This window comes from Petaurus breviceps, unplaced genomic scaffold (genome assembly GCF_028583685.1).
Source record: "Petaurus breviceps papuanus isolate PSGF00001 unplaced genomic scaffold, PetGlider_PUasm1.0 208, whole genome shotgun sequence".
Lineage (NCBI taxonomy): Eukaryota > Metazoa > Chordata > Mammalia > Diprotodontia > Petauridae > Petaurus > Petaurus breviceps.
The window spans coordinates 282,992-303,048 of NW_027185852.1; the positions used below are offsets into that span (position 1 = coordinate 282,992).

The 20,057-nt window shown below is 44.6% G+C and overlaps 1 protein-coding gene across 1 annotated transcript in view; it reads right to left on the bottom strand.

The window, feature by feature from the left end:
• LOC138165142 (serine/threonine-protein kinase TNNI3K) overlaps window positions 1-20,057 on the bottom strand; it is a 369,986-nt gene that overhangs the window by 81,143 nt on the left and 268,786 nt on the right. The window contains exon 21 of the mRNA XM_069093295.1: window positions 1,064-1,173. Within this exon, the coding sequence (XP_068949396.1) occupies window positions 1,064-1,173 (110 nt within the window). The remainder of the gene's footprint in view (window positions 1-1,063; window positions 1,174-20,057) is intronic.

Genomic DNA, 20,057 nt, shown 5'->3' on the forward strand with positions numbered 1-20,057 from the left:
GCTGGGGATAAGGAGGGGGAAGACCGACCACTTCCCAATCCCAAGTGAAATGGGCAACCTGGTCAGGAGGGGGTGAACTAGAGGATGAACTTGCCCCAGCTGGAAGTCCTCCACTTTGTCTGGGACACCAAAGAGGCTGAAGAAAGGAGCGTCTGTGGGATCCTTGTGGGGTCAGATGCCCTCTGAGCACCCCCCCCGGCTCTGAAGTCTTGGTGTCTATGTGATGGCTTTTACTGAGCAATCCTGATGACTTTGGGGGCCCCACTTTCACTCAGACATGATTCTGGGGGAATAGCACTGTCATGTTGGGTGACGGGAGTGACCGAGGCTCCACTGAGCCCACAGCACGTCTGAGCCCAGGAGGTGCAGAGGGTCTTCACAAATATGTAGATACATCTATGGAGACTTACACATATCCACACATATTATACATGTGTGTATGTATATGTGTGTATACATGCACAGATAAGACATGTACAGGGACAAGTTATAACACGAATATAATCCCCCTGAGGAAATTTGGCTTTGCGCCTGCACCACCAGGGCCCAGCCTCCCAAATGACAGGAGCTTATTAAATACTCATTGATCAATTGTCCAGACTCACCAGCCTTGAACTGAATGTCTCTCAATGAAAATGAAGTTATGTGAAGTTTCACCACATTCAGCACCAGCATGGTCAGTACCCCAGAGGCATAACTGAGGTGAAGTTCTAGGTGGCTTCTCATCCTCAGGATGCTAGGACCATTGGTTAAACTAGAAAGGACATAGAATGTTATTCAATCCAATCTTCTCGTTTTATAGACGAGAAAAGCAGGGGCCAGAGAGGTCCAATATCCTGCCCAGAGTCACGCAAATTCTGGTTAATTTTGAGAAACATTTCAACATCAGAGGAAAAATATGGAATAGACACACAGAATTCAATATCTCTAAAGCAATTAGAGGGTGAAGAGCAGAAGGCAAATCACTCTTAAAATAGGTACTTAAAGTAGACTTTGTGGCTCAATTTGAAACAGATTTTTGACCATGACGCATTTTATACACGACCAAAAAAAAATTACTCACTTCAGGACACGCGTTCCAGCCTCTCATTAACAAGGACGAGATGGGTTTGGGAATGGAGTAGCCTATGGGAGGTCGGATGTGATGGTACGCCATGTCGGCAGCAGCTGCAGCTGAAAACAAAGCACTCTCATCAACTTCAGGGAGTAAAACCATTTAATTTAAGAGGAAAATACAAATAGATAAAAACAATCATTAGACATTGATCTGTACAATGCAGGCTGTGGTTCCAAGATGCAGCTGCCATCTTGAAGGCTCAGAGCAGAGGGATAGGTGTCCCGGAGATGTGCCCTTCATGATTCACTCAGGCCTCCCAGCAGCACTGGGTGGCAGGCCCTGCTCTCGGCTGGAAGACCAGGCAGTTCCACCACGGGCGTTAGCTCAGCCCACACAAATAGGATGTAAAATGGTGACTCAGTTCAAAGAATCAGAGGCTCAGAGACTGCCCTGCCTGCCATGCCTGAGACAGAAGCATCCTTGACAAGTGATCGTGGAAGGAGATAGACCCAGGGAGGGGAAGGCGTCATCATGGGCATTCTCACGTTGGGCTGGTCGTTACCAAGAGAAGAGCTATGACACTTTCTTTCTTTTTTGGCGTTACAATGTTGCTGATATTGTATCGCTCATTCTCCTAGTGATTTGCTCCTTCCGCTCAGTATCAGCTTGTGCAAATCTTCCCTGGCTTCTCTGAAACCACCCCTTTCATTCTTTCTCAGGCATTGGTATGCCAGCTTATCCAACCATTCTCTGCCAATGAGGGAACCCTTTGTCTTCTCTGCTACAACCAAAAGAGATGTCTAAATGGTTGGCCATGTGGGTCCCTTGCTTTCCCTTGGCTGTCTTTGGTGTACAAGCCTAGTAGCACTATGAAAGGGTGTGAACAATGTGGTGACTTCAGGGGCTAGGCTCCCAATGAGTTTTAGAATGGATGGACCACTTCCCAGCTCCATGGGGGTCTGCTTTTCTGCAGCCTTTCTTATTCTTTTCTTTTCCTTCCTTCCTTCCTTCCTTCCTTCCTTCCTTCCTTCCTTCCTTCCTTCCTTCCTTCCTTCCTTCCTTCCTTCCTTCCTTCCTTCCTTCCTTATTTCCCTCCCTCCCTTTTCTTTCTTTCTTTTTTTCCCCATTTTTGTCAAACTGACATGTATGAAGTAAGATCTCAGAGTCCTTTCAGTGTGCATTCCTCTAATTCTTAGCAATTTGGAAATTATTTTTCTTCACCCATCTATTATTAGTTTGTGTTTCTTCCTTTGAGAATTGCCTCTTTATATTCTTTGGCCATTGGTCTCTTGGGGAATCACTCTTTCCTTTAGGTCATGAATATGACTATAAATCAGTTTCTTATATTGGGGGTGTCCCATAAACCTTAGTTTTAAGTGAATACAGCTTAAAGCTATTTTAAACCATTTTAAAACCATTACAGCTATTAAACATGTACTAAGATTTCTAGGACATGCTGTATGTCAAATATCGAAGCTTTATCGAAAAATTCGCTCCAAATATATTTTCCCACTTAACTGCTTTTTTTCCTTTTGAATTCAATTTCACCAATTTTGTCTGTACAAAAGTTTTTCAAACTTACGTGATCAATGTTTAAATTCTGTGTTTGGGGCACCACAGTGCACAGAGCACTGGGCCTGGAGTCAGGAAGACCTGAGTTCAAATTCAACCTCGGATGCTTACTAGCCATGTGACCTTGGGTAAGTCACTTCACATTTGCTGCCTCAGCTTGATCATCTATATCATGGGTGCAGTAATTGAACCTTCCTTGCAGCATTATTGTAAGGGTCAAATGTGATATGATTTGTTCAGTACTTGGCACACAGCAGATGCCAAGTGTCAGCTTTTATAATGTCAGGAAGATCTTTAGCATGCCGGGGAGATGCTTTATGGCAGAGTCATAGGGCATGCAGTGGAGGGCTGTGATCTGCACTGGGAGACCCTCACTGATGAGGCCAGAAAGTCACTGATGTACTGAACATTCAATGTACAGCGGAGGTTGTCCTTAGCTAGACTATTCAAAGAAAAGCACAGGATCTGGGGCACCTGGGTGATGCAGTGGGTAGAGTGCCAGCCCTGTAGTCAGCAGGACTTGAGTTCAAATCCCACATCAAACACTTATGAGCTGTGTGACCCTGAGCAAGTCACTGAACCCCCTGTGCCTCAGTTTACTTATCTGGAAAATGAGCTGGAGAAGGAAATGGCAAATCATCCTAATGTATTTGCCAAGAAAAGCACAGATGGGGGTCATAGGAGTTGGACACAACTGAAACAACTCAACAACAACAACAATTCTCAACACCTGGCACAAAGTAAGGCTTCATAAATGGTGCTTGGTTAGCTATTTCCCTGGAACAAGAGAGTGATGGCATGAGGGAGGTAATGGTGGTGTGTCTATGCCTCATCCACTGTCATTCAGGGTTACACCTGTACTGTCTATACTTGGCACCCACCTTGAAGGTGAGGCTAATTAATCCAATGGGTGAGTGTCTGATGATCCAGTAACATAGACCTAGTATAGCTCATATATACAACAAAGTGTGCTGACCCTGCCCTTTCCATCTAGCGGTGTATGTGAGATGCACCATGAAGGTTCTCCCTTACAACTAAACACCTGGGCATAGGGTAAGGATAGCAGCGGGCAGTTGTGTCCAGATGTGCTCCACTGTTGGCATAAGCCTGTAGTGCCCCACTGTAGCCACTGCCCTGGGACTTCCAGCTAGCTACATGGTAGAGCCCAGAGTACACTAGATTATGAGCATATTTCAAGTGCTTACATCCAGACAAAACCTTCCCAATAAGTTCATCCCCCTAGGCAAGGGTGCCTCATTTTCGGGTATCAATCACGCCCCCATGTAGATATTTCACATATGCTCCAGTATCAACCACATCAAGGTGTTTGCTTCTTGAAGTACTGTTGGGGGATTTGGTTCAGATTGAGTGATAATTAATTGTTCATTATTCAAAGTGGATTGCATGAGCCCTTGGCTTCTCCATCTGCCTCCTGTTCTCCTCAGATCTTGGCAATGGCACTACTCATTAGCACTTCCACTGCAAAGTGGGCAACGGAAATTCGAATTTTTCACCTTCTTTACCAGTAAGTTCTAGTGCCATGATCCAGTGTCGGGAGGCTTTCCTGGTTTAATAGGGCCAGCAACGAGAGCCCCCATATGTCTGCCAGTCAGGTTTCTGCAGTGTTAGCAACTTTTGAAGAGGTGATACAACTTTGTTTATAAATGTATATAGGGAAGCTAGCTGCCTAAAAGGGAATTAGGATAAATTAAATAGAATCAAGTTAGCAAAAAGTGAGTGCTTAGTACTATGGAATTACAGACCCTTTGATTTGGAAGAAGAGCCTTCTGGGTGTGATACAGAAATATACATAGATACATTCTATGCTGTGTTCCTTCCAAGTATTTCTTTAATGATTAAGGAATGATATAGAGCATTTTTCATAGGTTCAATGATGGTTTGAATTTCTTCCTCTGAAATCTGTAACATCTTTATCCCTTGAGCATTTATTTATCAATTGTAGCATGACCCTCATCTCATAAACTTGACCAGTTCCCAATATACTTTAGACTTTTAGAACATATCATTAAGGCAATGGCCGGCAATCATCTAACTAGGAAAACAGTGACTAGAAAAGTCAGCATGGCTTCATCAAGGATTGATCACGTTAGAGTAATTTCATTTTCTTTCTAGTGGACTTATTCAATGAGCAAATGAGGATATAGATCACCTAGCAAAGTTTTCAATGCAATGCCTTGTGATTCTTGGTGAGGAGATGGTATAATTGGATGGATTCAGAACTGGTTGGACATGTGACAAGATCTCCAGTGAAGTGCCTTAGGGATCTCAGCTTGGGCCTGAGCTGTTTAACATTTTGTCAGTGACTCAGGTAAAAGGCATAGATGGTATGCTTATCAAGCATGCAGATACCGCAAAGCTGGAAGGGAGAGTTAACACAATGGATGAGGCACCAGGATCCAAAAAGATAGAATGTTGTATTGTGGTGAATTAAAAAAAGATGACCCTACCAGTAGGGAGAGGCGTGGATCAACCGTTCTGTCGTTGATGAGTCATTTCAGCCACATCTGACGCTTCATGGCCCCATTGGGGGCAGATACTGAAGAGGTTTCCCATTTCCTTCCCCAGTTGATTTACAGATGAGGAAAGTGAGGTAAACAAGGAGAAGTGACTTGCCCAGGGTCACACAGCTGGGCAGTGCTGAGGCAGGATTTGAACTCAGGTTTTCCTGATTCCGAGCCAAATTCTCTATCCACTGTAGGTTATGGTTGCTGTTGTTTTTCTAGGAGGGGAAAATATCTGAGAGTGATAGGGGACTGCAAGCTTTCTTTTCAGGGACAGTCTAAACTAAATGACTCTGGGGTCTCCCAAATGTCAAATTCTACCATTCTGTGGGTCTAAGATCATGATTATCAACCGTGGAAATTAACGGGATGAATGAGAGTTTTGAAAACAATACTGGACAGATTCTGTTAGCTACAGATCCAGCCTGTACATGGAAGTATCAGAGAGTCTACCATGCCAGGAATGGGCAGACCAGCTTCTGACTAAGTGTCCCTTTGGAGGGAGAACTGCGAGTTCCAAAGGCCGCCCATGACCCTATGGACCCATTTCCAGTTGGAAGTCAAGCCTCCATGATATCAACCCTCCACTGAGCTCCACAGCTTCCCTGTCTTGGTTTGGCCTTCTGGGGTCACACAGAGCTAGGCTAATTCCTTCTCCACACGACAGGCCTCCAGACACTTGAAGGCAGCTGCAATGTGCCTCCTGAGCCTTCTTTTCTCCAGGCTAAACAACTCCATCTTCTTCAAGTGATCCTCACATGACTTTGACTCAGACATCATCTGAGTCTTCTGGATACCCTTCTCTGGACAATATCCAGACCCAAACCATGCCCCCCCAAAGGGAACATAATGGGCCCAAATGAGATCTGGAGAAGAGCACCCATTGTGGACAATCACCTTCCTATTCTTGACAGCTGTGCCCCTCTAAATGCAGCTTGAGGTCTCCAAGGCAGCTAGTGGATGGAGGATGGAGGGCTGGGCCTGGAGTCAGGAAGGCTTGCATGCAAATCTGGCCCCAGGTACTATCTGTGTCAACCTGGATAAGTCCCCTCTGTATTAGATTCCTCATATGGAAAATGAGAATAATAATGCATTTACCTCCCAGGACCATTGTGAGGAACAGACAAGGTGGCATTGATTAAGAGACCCCAGCACATAGCAGTATCACAGAAATGCACTCCCCTTCCCCCTTTAGACTAGCTCCAATTCTTGGAACTCTTTTCCTACTCATTTCTACCTCCTTGATTCTCTGGCCTCCTTCAAGTCCTGTTTGTAAGAAGCATTTCCTAGTTCTCCTTGACCTTGGTGCCTTCCCTTGGAGATTAGCTAAAATTTATCCATATTCATGTTGTCTTCCCCCTTCCCCTTTTGATTGTGAGCTATTTGAGAGTGGGGACTGGTTCTCCTCCCTTTATAGTCCCAGCACTTAGTGAAATGTCTGGCACACAGTAGGCATTTAAAAATGATAGTGGACTGAGATCAGCACAAATTATTTTTAAGACTTGAATATTTCACCTTTCAATGGTGGTTTTTTGCCATTTTTATTGGGCTGAAGAATCATCACTGTGTATATAGTCAAGTACGTATTTTTTTCCTTTTTCCACAAATGCCCTTGGAAATCATTGGGTTTTCAGAGCTCCCTTATTATGGAGGTTACAATGCTTTAATAATTTTAGGCTTCACTTTTATCAGCTTCAAAGCAGCTGAGCACCCCGGTAAATTGTAATTTTTTTGCTCTGGTTATGAGACTTTTTTTTTTTAGGCTTGAGATAGGCTTCATAAGAGCATGTGGTGTGCTGTAAATAAAAGGAGATTGTTCTTTGTCTTAATTGTTTGAAGAAAGCAAAAAAAAAAATCAATTTTCTTACATTGAAAATAACCTATAAATTATGTATTGCATTTCTAGAAGTAGGCTACCTATGCTTTAAAATTATTGTATTATCTTTAAATACTTTTGGAAATCTACCTGAAAAATTTGTCTGGCTTTATTATCAAAACAGCGGCAATATGTCCTTTGATGTGACCACATTTGCAATTTCTCATTCATGTTATATTTCAAAGAAACCTCAAAACCCTGTTTAAAACAACATTATGATGGCCAACCCTGTTTTTGGTGGGGTGGGTAGCTGGATTTGTCTAAAGAATGAAAGAGTCTATTCCAATCCCTGATTTTAACTCAATGTGAATTTTAGCATTTCATTTATGTTTCTTTTAAAGAACATCTTCTAGTGTTCTGCTTTCTAATCTATCAGCATGCTCCTTTTCATGAGGAAGATCATCCCATTCACATTCATAGTTATAACTGTTAGGTAAGTGTTCATTTTTTAATTTCTTATTTAAGATCCTTAATCCTTTCATTCAATCTAGGAGTCTTCATGGCTAATTAGTAGTGTGTGTGAGTGTGTGTGTGTGTGTGTGTGTGTGTGTGAAGCTCTACAAACAATTATTTCAGAATTATTATATTGCTTTGGAATTTTGTCCTGGAGCTCTTTAAGCCCTTAGTATTCTTTCTGCATTGAAGGTATTTTCTTCTGTTTGCTCATGCTTTCAGCTTTCTTTCTTGATTCAGAGCTTGGCACCAAATCTTAGTTCTATCCCCATCCCAAGCTTTTGGCTACATCTAGGTCTTGTCTTGTCCTTTCCCTTGCTTTCACATGGTGGTCAGAAGAAGAGATACAAAGATACTCTCAAGGCCTCTCTTAAGAACTTTGGAGGGGGGTGGAGCCAAGATGGTGGCATAGAAGCAGGAAAACTCCATGGGCTCCCCCCATAACCACCTCAAATACTTATAAAATATGACTTGAAAAAATTTTTAGAGTGACAGAACCCACAAAGTGACAGAGAGAAACAAACCTCCCACTGAAGGCAGGCCAGCAGGTGGACAGAAAGGGTTCATCGCAGAGCGCTGGGAGCAGAAGCCAGCCCCATGTGAGCCATAGTTTTAGTTCCAGGGCGGCCTCAACCAGCAGCAGTTGGAGTGGACTTCAGGAGAGTGGATCACCAGCAGCTTTGGCATTTTCCAGAAATATCAACCCATAAATGCCAAAGACAAAATAAAAGGTTAGTGAAGATTTCTGTTAGAACTGGGGGGGAGAAGGGGGTGTGATCTGGCCTCAGCCCCCAGAGTGAGAAGCAACAGAGGCACTGTGGTGGTGCAGCTCCCTACACGTAGCTGCTTCAGAGTCACTGGCCTGTGGATCTTAGAGGGGCCAGGTGCTTGTTCTGGGGGATAATCGCTTTTGCCTTGACATTCCTGGATTTGGATTGCTGTCTTGGGTGGAGGTCTTGGGGTGTGTGACCGTGTGTCAGAGCTTGTGGGAGGCTACAAAGAGGGCACCCAGCTATTTGGGGTAAATCTGTCCTCTCTGGAAGCAGAGGTCTACTGCGGTGAAAAGCTCAAAAGTCAAGTAGTTGAGTGGCAACATGAGCAAGCAAAGGAAGCAAAGCAAGCACAGCAATCGACCTGGAGATTCCTTTTTAGAGGACAGAAAGGATCGAAGAATGGAAAAGGAGGAAGACAATGAAGTCAGAACTTCTGCACCAAAAGCTTCCAAGAAAAATACTAACTGATTATGGGCCATGGAGGAGCTCAAGAAGGATTTTGAAAATCAAGTAAGAGAAGTAGGGGAAAAAATAGGAAGAGAAATGAGAATGATGCAAAAAAAATCATGAAAAGAGAGTCAACAACCTGACTGAAGAAAATAACACCTTAAAATAGATTAAATCAAATGGCAAAACAGGCCCACAAAGCCAATGAGGAGAAGAATGCCTTAAAAGGCCAAATTTGCCAGATGGAAAAATAATCTGAAAAGCTCACTGAAGAGAATCATTCCTTCAGAATTAGACTGGAGCAAATGGAAGCTAGTGACTTTATGAGAAATCAAGATACTATTAAACAGATCCAAACAAATGAAAAAAATAGAAGGCAATGTGAAATATCTCATTGGAAAAAAAAAAACACTAGCCTGGAAAATAGATCCGGAGAGAGAATTTAAAAATTTTAGAACTACCTAAAAGCCACAATCAAAAAAAGAACCTAGAAATCATCTTTCAAGAAATTCTCAAGGAAAATTGCCTTGATATTTTAGAAACAGAGGGCAAAATAGAAATTGAAAGAATTCGCTGATCACCTCTTTAAAAAGATCCCAAAAAGAAAACTCCCAGGAATATTATAGCCAGGTCCCAGAGTTCCCAGATCAATGAGAAAATATTAAAAGTGCCAAGAAGAAACAATTAAAAGATTGTGGAAACACAATCAGGATAACACAAGATTTAGCAGCTTCTATATTAAAGGATCAAAGGACTTGAAATATGATATTCCAGAGGTCAAAGGAGTTAGGATTAAAACCAAGAATCACGTACCCAGCAAAACTGAGTATCATGTTTCAGGGGAAAATATGGTCATTCAATGAAATAGAGGACTTTCAAGGATTCTTGATGAAAAAAACAGAGTTTAATAGAAAATTTGACATTCAACTACAAGAAACAAAAGAAGCATGAGAAGGTAAATAGGGAAAAGAAATCATAATGAACTTATCAAAGTTGAACTATTTACTTGCACTACATGGAAAAACAATAATTGTAACTTATGAAACATTTCTCAATATTAGTATAGTTGAAGGGAATATAAATGTGTGTGTGTATATGTGTGTGTGTGTGCCATGTATACATACATACATACATGTCTATATGAGAGGGTATATATGCATACGAATACATGTGTGAGTGTGTGTATATATGTTTACAGGAATACATAGACAGAGGGCACAGGATGAATTGAATAGGGAGTGATGATATTTAATAGGTGAAATTGAGAGGTGAAGGAGGAATATAACGAGAAGAGATGAGGAGAGAGAGAATAGGGTAAATTATCTCATGTAGAAAAGGCGAGAGAAAACTATTACAATGGAGTAGAAGAACAGGAAGACAAAAGGGAATGGGTCAAACTTACTCTCATTGAATTTGGCATAGGGACACTATGGGTGTCTAAATTGGGTATCTTGCCCTACAGGAGAGTAGGGGATAAGGGGATGAGAGGGGGGATGATGGAGGGAAAAGCAGAGTGGGGAGGAAAGTAGTTAGAAGCACACACTTTTGAAAAGGGACAGGATCAGAGTAGAGAATAGAACAAGTGGGGGGCAGGATAGGATGGAGGGAAATATAGTCAATCTTTCACAATATATCCACTATGAAAACGTTTTGCGTAGCTACACATGTACAACCCACATTGAATTGCTTATCTTCCCAGTAAGGGCAGGTGAAGAGTGAAGAAGAGAAAGAATCTGGAAGTGAAAAGTTTTAAAATCAAATGTTTAAAAAAATCATTATTATTATCTTTACTTTTGTACATGCAAATGGGAAATAAGATATATAGGAACTGGGGTATGGAGATCCATCTTGCCCTACTGGAAAGTCGGAGGGGGTAAAGAGGAGGATATAGGAGAGAGCAGATTGGGGGAGGGGGTATATATACAGTGGTATCACTATTTTGGGGTGGTGGGTAGTGGAAAGACGGGGAGAAAATTTCGAACTCAAAATCGTGTGGAAATGAATGTTGTAAAGTAAAAATGAACATAAAATTTAATTTTAAGAAAGAACTTTGGAACTCATTGTGGGACATGGGAGACACTGGCACAGGACTGCCCAGCATGGCATGCCCACATCAGAGAAGGGGCTGTGCTCTTGGAACAAAGCAGAATTGAAATAGCTCAGAAGAAATGCAGGATGTGTAAATTTAAAGACTCCACCCAAATGTTCACACAGACTATTTGTGCCTGACCTGTGGCAGAGCCTTCTGAGTGTGGATTGGTCTGATCAGCCACAGTTGGACATACTGAGACTTGACTCTCACAAAGTGATGCCATTTTGGTGTCTTTGAGAACGAAGGACAACAGCCAATAAAATCCTGCCTTGAGCTACAATCAAGTGGGATAATATTATGCTGAGGGCAGGTCCTGCTCCCCCTCACTAACTGTGCTCAGTAAGCTATTACTCCATCTGAGTCCTGGGTGGGTTTGGGTCCCACCTTCCACAATGTAGTTTCTAGGCAGGAAGAAGCCTAGGGCAGGTCTTGCCTGCTCTGCATAGTTCAAAGCTTTGTCTTGGGTCTTGGAGCTGGCTGTGGTCCTGAATGAAGCCCCATCACCTGGCATAGTCTACAGTACTCTCTGCTGCTGCAGCTCCTGACCTCTTTTTAAATGGACCCCTACCAGAAACTGGCTGCTTTGGGCCTTGGGGCTTGGAGTGATGGGGGAGGAGATGGAGCCAGGCAGGTCTTCCAGTGTGTCCCAGACCCCTCTATAGGTAATCCTCCAGGAGGTGGCCAGAGGGCTTCAGCACCATCTTAGGCAATCTCCCATCTCCTGCCTTGCTGGTCCTGTGTCATTGTTCTTGCCATCATGAGAAGGCCTCAGTTCCTTGGGAAATCACACCTACCTCTTGTTTTTCCCCTTTGTTTGTCTTCCTAGTGCTTAGCACAGTGCCTGGCACTATTATGTAAGGCCCTAGTAGGTGTTTGATAAATGCTTGCTGACTTATCATGGGTCTTTTATACCTTGCTGAGAAAATCCTCTGTCCTTAGCACCTTCAAAACCAGAATTGTATATGGTTTTATCAATAGAAATGACCCAGGGTAGCTAGGTGGCGCAGAGATAAGTTGTCCCTGCCCTGGAGTCTGGAGGACCTGAGTTCAAATCCTACCTCAGACACTTAACGCTTACTAGCTGTGTGACCTGGGGTAAGTTACTTAAGCCCAATTGCCCTGCCTTCCCCCCTCCAAAAAAACAGACAAAAAAGAAATAGAAATGACCATGTGAAAGGTGAGGGCTTTGTGTGTAATTTTCTTCCAGGTAAAGTGAGAGGGTTGGCTCACACTGGTGGTCTCTTAGAAGGGAGGTTTGGACAGAGCACTGGTCCTGGAGTCAGGGCCTAAGCTGAAACCCAGCCTCATACACTTTTTGCTAAAAAGCCATATGACCCTAGCCAAGTCATTTCACTGCTGTCTGCCTCAGTTTCCTCACCTATAAAATGGGGGCAGTAATTGGCCCTACCTCCCAGGGATGTTTGGATGGTCTTTGTAAAGCACTCAGCACAGCACAGCACCTGGAACACAGTGGGTGAAAAATAAATGCGTGTTCTCTCCCCCTCCTCTTCCTTGCCAGTTTCCTTCCCTGATGTTTCTTCCTAAGCAGTTCTAAAGGGCCTCAGTCATTAAAGGGGCAGCCCTCTGGGGTTTCCCTCTTTGGATTCTGCTTCATTCTACCTTGGCAAGGCTGGAATGGAGAGCATGGGCAGAGTCCTGGCCTCCTTTAAAGGACACAAGTTGGAGGAGAAGGAGCAGCCAGGGGCATCTTAGTTCTGAATGTTCAGAGGCCGAAAGGAACCAGCCAGCAGCCCTGCGGGGCCTGAGGGGCACTGGCGGCCTTCCACCAAGGGAGGGAGGGAGGGGCATCCTGCTCCCCCTGCCTGGGGAAGAGCCTGCAAGCCTAGGCCTTGGCTTTGAGTCCCGCCTTTGGCTGGTTGCCTTCCCTGGGTTCTCGAGGCTCATCTGAGGAAAACACGTGTGCTCTGGGGGCTGGATTAGAGGACCAGACAGCATCCCTCACGTGTTGTCATGGAGCTGGCCCCTTCTAGCTTTGGCTTCATGATCCTCAAGACAAGTCAAGTCAGCAAGCATTTATTATGTGTGCCAGGCACTGTGCTGGAGATACAAAGGCAAACATTTCCCCTGCCCTCAGGGAGCTCACAGTTCAACAGGGGACGCTCGGCTTGTCCACTTGTCCACTCCAGCCTTTCTGTCCCTTTCTCAGCTTCACACACTCTGTGACCCAGTGACCTGGCCTCCTGCCTGTTCCTGGCACGCGGCACTTCTCTCTCAGCTCCCAATGTTTTCTCTGGCTGTCCCCCAAGCCTGGACTTTTTTCTCCTCATCTCTGCCTTGGGACCTCCTGGTCTCCTATGAGCCCGAGCCAAAGTCCTGCCTCCTGTGACAAGCCTCTCCCTCCTCTTGGGGCCTGCCTTCTGGCACCACGGCTAACTGCTCCCATATCCATAACATCTGTGCGGAGTTGTCTGCACATCTTCCCAGGGACACCACTGCTACTTGAGAGGAGGGCCGCTCTATGCCTTTCTCTGTGTGTCCATCACTGAGCACAGTGCCTGGTACACAGTAGGTACTTGCTAAATGTTTACTGATTGAGGGCTACTGTAGTGGCTCGAAGAAATTAGATTGGGCCTCGCCGGTGATGGGGCTGGAGGACAGGCCTGAGCGGAGTGGGCAGTGGGCCAGGTGCCTTTCTCTGACAGGCTGCTGCTCTCCAGATTGTCTGCTGCTCCCGTCCCTCCTGACCCTTCTCAGAAACACGCCTCCCCCCATCCTATTTGGAACCTTCTTTGTTTGACAATTCTGTGCCCCATTGATGAGAACCTCAGCTAACAGCATTTACACGACACACCAGGGTTTATCTCATCGACCCCTTGCAGAGATAGGAGTGGAAGATGAGGCAGGCAGAGCTTCAGTGACTGCCAGGGGGCACATCTGCCAAGGGTCCGAGGCGCGTCAGATGCTCCCACGCCCTATCCCCCACCTGTGTCACAGCGTCCAGCCCTCCCTGACTTGCTGGACGCCAGATTCTCTTGGCCAGCACCGCGTCGGGCGCTGGGGACTGAGCTGGCTCAGTCTTTGTAAACTCCGGGTCTGGATTTATTGATGATGTTCGGCTCTGGTTGCTTTACCTATTTTGAATCTACCTGATTTATGAATCAAGATCATATTTGGATCCTAGAGGGAATTTATCAGGATCCCTCTTAATCTGCTTGTTACCTCCTCCTGGTCCTTGTTTTGTGGTTTGTGTTGTCTTTTTTGTTTTCTGTTTTTCCTTCTGGCATTTAATCTATGGCTCATTTGATTTTTTTTCTGAAATAGGGTTATTTATGCTCTCTCTTTCTTGTTCTTTTAACCTGACAATTTTATATTTTTTGTAAACATTAATCCAGAAGGCAGGTGGCACAGTGGATAGAGTATGGTCCTTGGAGTCAAGAAAACATTGTCCTGAGTTCAGATTTGACCTCAAATTCTTACCCTATGTGGCCCTGTTTGCCTCAGTTTCCTCCTCTGGAAAATGAGCCAGACAGGGAATGGCAAAGCCCAAGTGGAATCACAGCCCAGGGGTTCTTTGTAGAAGAGTGAAGGAGTCTGATCATCAGACTCCCTTCTTGCCCCCTTGAGTTAAAGATGGTCACACTGGCCTGGGGCTGGGGGCATCCTGGTTGTATCATTTTATCTGTGGCCACAGTCATCCCAGTCTATCCTGTATCTCTTCCCTCACCTCCCACTATCCCAATTGTCTAACTTGAAGTGCTCTGAGAGGTAAATGTGCCCATAACAAAGGGCCTGTGCCTATTGGCATTATTGCTGGTGTGCGTCTTCTGCACAAATCTCTAAGTTCCCCACAAAGCTGCTGCCATGGACTAGGGCAGTAGGTTAATGCAGCTTTCATTTAATTTTAAATGACCAAGAACATATGACTAGGTTTAAGATGTGGTGAAAGCCGGGCATTGTCTACAGTCTAACAGGCCAAGTCCTGCCCAAGGCTTTTTTGGATCTCTGCGTTGAAGCCGATATGGTTTGGTTTAGCAGAAAGAGTGAGGCCTGGGCTGAGAACAATTGGTCTCGTTTATTGAGCTCTTTAAGATTTAGAGAAAGCTTTGTTCGTGTTTCTATGAGAGATTCTCTTTGGCTGTTGCCTCTTGGTTTGACTCTTTCATGGGAAGCTATGAGAAATGCATGTATGCGAGGGCCCACTTCCCTCTGTGGCCAACATGGATCCTTGAGAATAGGGCTACCGACGGACCTTTGCCTTTCTCTTCAGTATCTAAGGGAAGGGATTACATATTCTGGCTCCAATTAGGTATTCCAATTCTGTGACTTTCAAAAGGTCAGAAAATAGCGTCTGGGGGTCCCAGCATGCTGGTACTCTGGTTTGACATTGGCTGGGCTTTTCATCAGTGCAGCATTAATGAACTGGGGAGTGAGGAATGACCTTCAGAAGTGGCATTTGGGGAGATTCCAGTGTCAGTCAAGACAACGATTCACCCAGCAGTCACGCCATATTTGGAACAACCTTGGTGGGCCAAGGTACTAGGTGTGGAAATTGTGCTAGGGCTTTGCCTGCTTTCCCCAGAGAATGATGGAGAATAGGGGAGAGGTCCTGTCCCTGAGGCTTTGGAGGAGAGTGCAGGGGAGGCACTCACACTCACACTTGTGTTCTTGGGCTAATGTCCGAGGAAGCACCCTTTGTAGAATATAAACACATACACAGCACACACTATTGCTGTGACATAGAAAGGCTGATCTTGGGGACTCTCAGCTGCCCTGGGTCTCCATTGACCTTGAGCAGAAGAAGCTCTGAATTTGGCTTGAGAAGACCAGGGGTCATTTGGCCAGCTTCTGACATTGGCCAAGTCACTTAACTCCCTGAGGGCAGGGCTATGCTTTGCCTCTTTTTGTATTTCCAGTGCTTAGCACAGAGCCCAGCACACAGTAGGTGCCTGATCAATGTGGACTGACTGGCTGACGGAGCCTCAGTTTTGCCTTCAGTGATATGAAAGAGGTGGACTAGACAGTCTCTTAGGACCCTTAGAGCCTCAAATTCAATTGCCTGGAACCATGACCTAGTGGAACCTCAGCTTACAGATTCAAAACAAAACATGCATGAAGATGCCTGTGCTTCAGTGGACTGGGTGAGAAGCGAGTTTTAGCAGGGGAAGGGAAAGGAAGGAAGGGAAGGGGACAAGATCTTGTGTAGTGCCCACTTTGTGCCAGACCCTGGGCCAAGAGCTTCACAAGCAGAACCTCAGTCAGCCAGCGCGATGCAGGCAGAGGGCAGGAGAATGCCTGCAGAGTGCCAGATGTGCAGGGGAGAGGCTGAGTAGGCACCTACGATGCACCAGGCCCTGTGTCATCACCTGCCCGCAGCATGATCTCGGGAGGCCCCCACTTCCTCGGGCCTTGGCTTCTGGGCATGCACCAGAGGGCCTTTACATCCAGATCTAACTCTGTGACCTCATGGATCAGTCACAAACCATTATCAAGTACTACTCTGCCCCAGGCCTTTGGGGTTTGTGGGTAACAATCCAATCAAACCACAATGTTGTCTGTCAATGTGCCTCCTGCTTAGACAGGGACTCTCTCAACCCGCCCATGCCTGCTCTCTGCGTCCCTCCCATAAGCTTCATGGGAATCGCCATCGGGACTCGAAGCAACACTCTCTCCATTTATGTTTTCTGGACATACAGTGATTATGTGCATTATTTTCCTTTCTCCACATCATTTCCTGTCTTCCCAAGATTCCTGACTTAGAAGCACCTTCATATATAATTTGCGTCATTTCTTACAGAGCAGTGATAATCCATCACAGCCAGATAACTACAATTGGCTTTTGCATTCTCTATTATGGGGAATTCTACTTTGTTTTTGCTTCTTTGCTATGAAAAAGGGTACTGCTATGATTATTTTCCTTTCTATGAGTCTTTCTTTCTCTTGTTTACCTCCTTTGGATATATGCCTAGCATTAGAATGTGTAGGTCAAAGGGCATGAACACTTTTTTAAACTTCCTTGATAAAATAGCAAATTGTTTTCTAGAGTGACTGGGCCAGTTCTTGGCTCCATGACCAATGGATCCACATGCTGGTCTTTCCATAACCCCATTCAGCATTGACTCTTCTCATTATTGTTGGCAAAGTTATTTTAACGACCCTAAGATTTTTTCAAGACAAGTTGATCTCAGTAGTCTCTCCCAGGTTAAAGATTCTGGGATTCTGGTCTTATAAAATCTTTAATCATCAGAAAAATCTAGAACTAAAGAAAATTTCACAAGAAATTTATTGAAAGAATGTGGTAGGAAAGGGGGGTAGGGTAACAGCTAAGAGGCTCAGTAGATAAAGTGTTGGGCCTAGAGTCAGGAGAACTCATTTTCCTGAGTTCAAATTTGACCTCAGATACTTACTAGCTGTGTAACCCAGGGCAAGTCATTTTACCCTATTTGCCTCAGTTTCCTCACCTGTAAAATGAACTGGAGAAGAAAATGGCAAAACATTACAGTATTTCTGACCAGCAAACCCCAAATGGGGTCATGAAAAGTTGGACATACCAAAAAACAACAACAACAAAATGACTGAATACGGTGGGAAAAACAGCTTGGGAGTATTTTGTTCTGTATTGGTCTGAAACCTTTGTTCTTTGCAGCTGGAGTGATTCACTTTGTGTACAAAAACAAAGGGAAGCATCCTGAGTTGTTGCAAATCATTTAGCTGCAGACTGTCTCCTCTCTCATCTCCCCAACTTGCAAAATCAAATTTGATCATTGTCAAGAACATGACAATGCAGCTCTCAACGATGAACTTAATTAGTCACGCCCTACTTCCAGATAAATTGGTCTTGGATTCTGAGTTCCCCAAATAGACCATCATTAGATCTGTTCTGGCTTCTACATAAAATTAGATCTAGGCATACGTTTTGAAAGTTGGAACGCTGGGGAAAGTGAGCCGTTTTGCATGTGTTTGTCAGTTCTGACTAAGATAAACTTGCCAGACCGTTGCTCTAATTGTGTTTATGTATACAGTGATTTTTTTTTAAAGGGAAAAATAACATAATTAATACAAGCACATTCTTTTCCACAGTCAGAGGTGCCTAGCGCATTCTCCTTTGCTAGCCAGAGGTTTCTGGAAATTAACACTCTCCCAGAGCAGAATGGACAGCATCTGAGAGGACCATGTAGCGGCTGATGGAAGAATGGCTTAGTGATTGTTTTACACCCCTCTCCTCTCTCACTGCCCGCTTTTCCAGAGGGAGGGATGGAAGTGGGCCACGGCCTGCGCTTTTTGCTTCCTTTATGTGGGATCTTCATGGAAACACCACCAGGATGAGGAAGGCCCCCTTTCTTCTAGGTTTCAACACTATGAGTGGTCAACACCTTACTTGCCACCCCTTTCCCAGACCTGAGCAGAACTGTTACATCCTGGCATGTATTAAGCAGTAGGTGAAGTTTGGGTCAATTTTGTCAAGGCTCTCTGATGTTGCCACATTCCAAGTCCGGAAGCCTAGGGGATGAGAAGGTGCTAGCTAGCGTTTAGAGTCAGACAGGAATGGTGATTATCATCTAATGTGGTGCAAGCCCCTCACTTAACACATTTGAAAACTGAAGCAACTCATTCAAAGTCACAGCAAAAATGAAGTAGAACCAAGTTTCAAATTCTGGTCATTTGACTACAATGTTCTTTCCACTATGGGACTCTGGGGAATTGTGTAAAAGAGGTTTTATGTACCCATTTCACAGGAAAAAAAAGGTTAGACAGGTAACAGGCAAGGAGTTGTTTAGGAGACCACTGAAATTATCTATGGCTCGAAATGAATTTGGAGGAGTTTCTTTCTCTTGATTATTGAGATGCTACCATGCTTTTTACCAGTAATTACTGATATTTTATACGATTTATATAAATTATAATATTGACATGAAGGCAGCCCAATGCAGTAGATGGAATACTTCACTTGATATTAGGATGATGGGCAAGTCACTTCATCTGTCACTGTCCCAGGCACCTCTCTAGGATTGTAAGGATGTTTGGGGATCTGCCCTGGTGGGGGTCAGACTGGGGGGAGGGAAAGTACTTAACAGGAGTTCCTTATAATCAACAAAATCTCAGGTATAATTTCAATGACAACAAAAACTGAACCTGAGAGATAGAAGAAGCCCCGAGAAGGGGATCAAGTTTTTGACTTGGACTTGGAAAGACCTAGGTTAAATCCCGACTCTAGTGCCAACTCTGCATATGATGTTGGGCCCGTCTGAGCACCATTTGGAGATGCAGTTTCTTATTAAATGGAAGACTTGGACCAGAAGACCTAAGGCCTCTTCTAGCTTTCAACCTATGCCCAGTCCATCAACAAATAATGATTCAATCCTGATTACCTGTCCAGCACTGGGCTAGAAGCTGAGGATACAAAGAAGACAAAGCAGCCCCTACCCAGGAGGTTTCCATCCACAGGAATGTCAAAGGAATCGCAAACTCCTTCCCTGAGACAAAGAGCCTTCTGCCTCCTGACCAAAGTCACCCTGGAGTGTAACCAAAGCAGTGGCTTTCAAGGCCAACAACATGATGATGTCAAGGCAAACATCTGGAATTGGAATATTTGCTGATGTTCATGCAAGACTGTGCAGACTCACTGGATGAAACACACAGAAGCCGGCCCCCACAGATTTCCAGGAGACTCATGGAAATGTAGCCCAAAAGAATCTGTGTGATTTTCTGTGTTAAAAATTCTAAGGCATCCTTCAAATATAAGGTGGGCCTTTAGAAAGGGGCAAGTAGGAGGTGCAGTGGTCAGAGTATAGGACTGGGAGTCAGGAGGACCTGAGTACCGAGCCCAAGTCCAGCTCCAAACACCTGTGGGGTGTGTGACTTGGGCAAGTGACTTAATCTGTACTTGGGTTCCCTCATCTCTATAATGGGAATACTAACAATACCTCCCTCCCCCTCTTGGTTGTCATTAGAATAAAATAAATTGGCATGTTTAAAGCATTTTGCAAACATCTATGTAAATGATAGCCATTATTTTAGCTGATCCACAGAACACAGGCCAGCGAGCAGAGTCCCTAAGTGCCTTTTCTGGGCTTGAATGGGCTGAGGGTTGAGGTGTGTTGGGAAACAGGCACAGGCTGGTATCATGAGGGATGGTTGAGGCAGCATGGCAGGGGACAAGGAAAAAAATTCATTGCTGAGGTCCGCATCCCATTTAGAGGCTAAGATGGTGAGTGTTGCACCAGCAGTATTGACAGCTGATATTCACATAGAACTCCAGGACTGACCAGTGGCTTTTACCATGTGGTCTCCTAAATTCCCACAACTC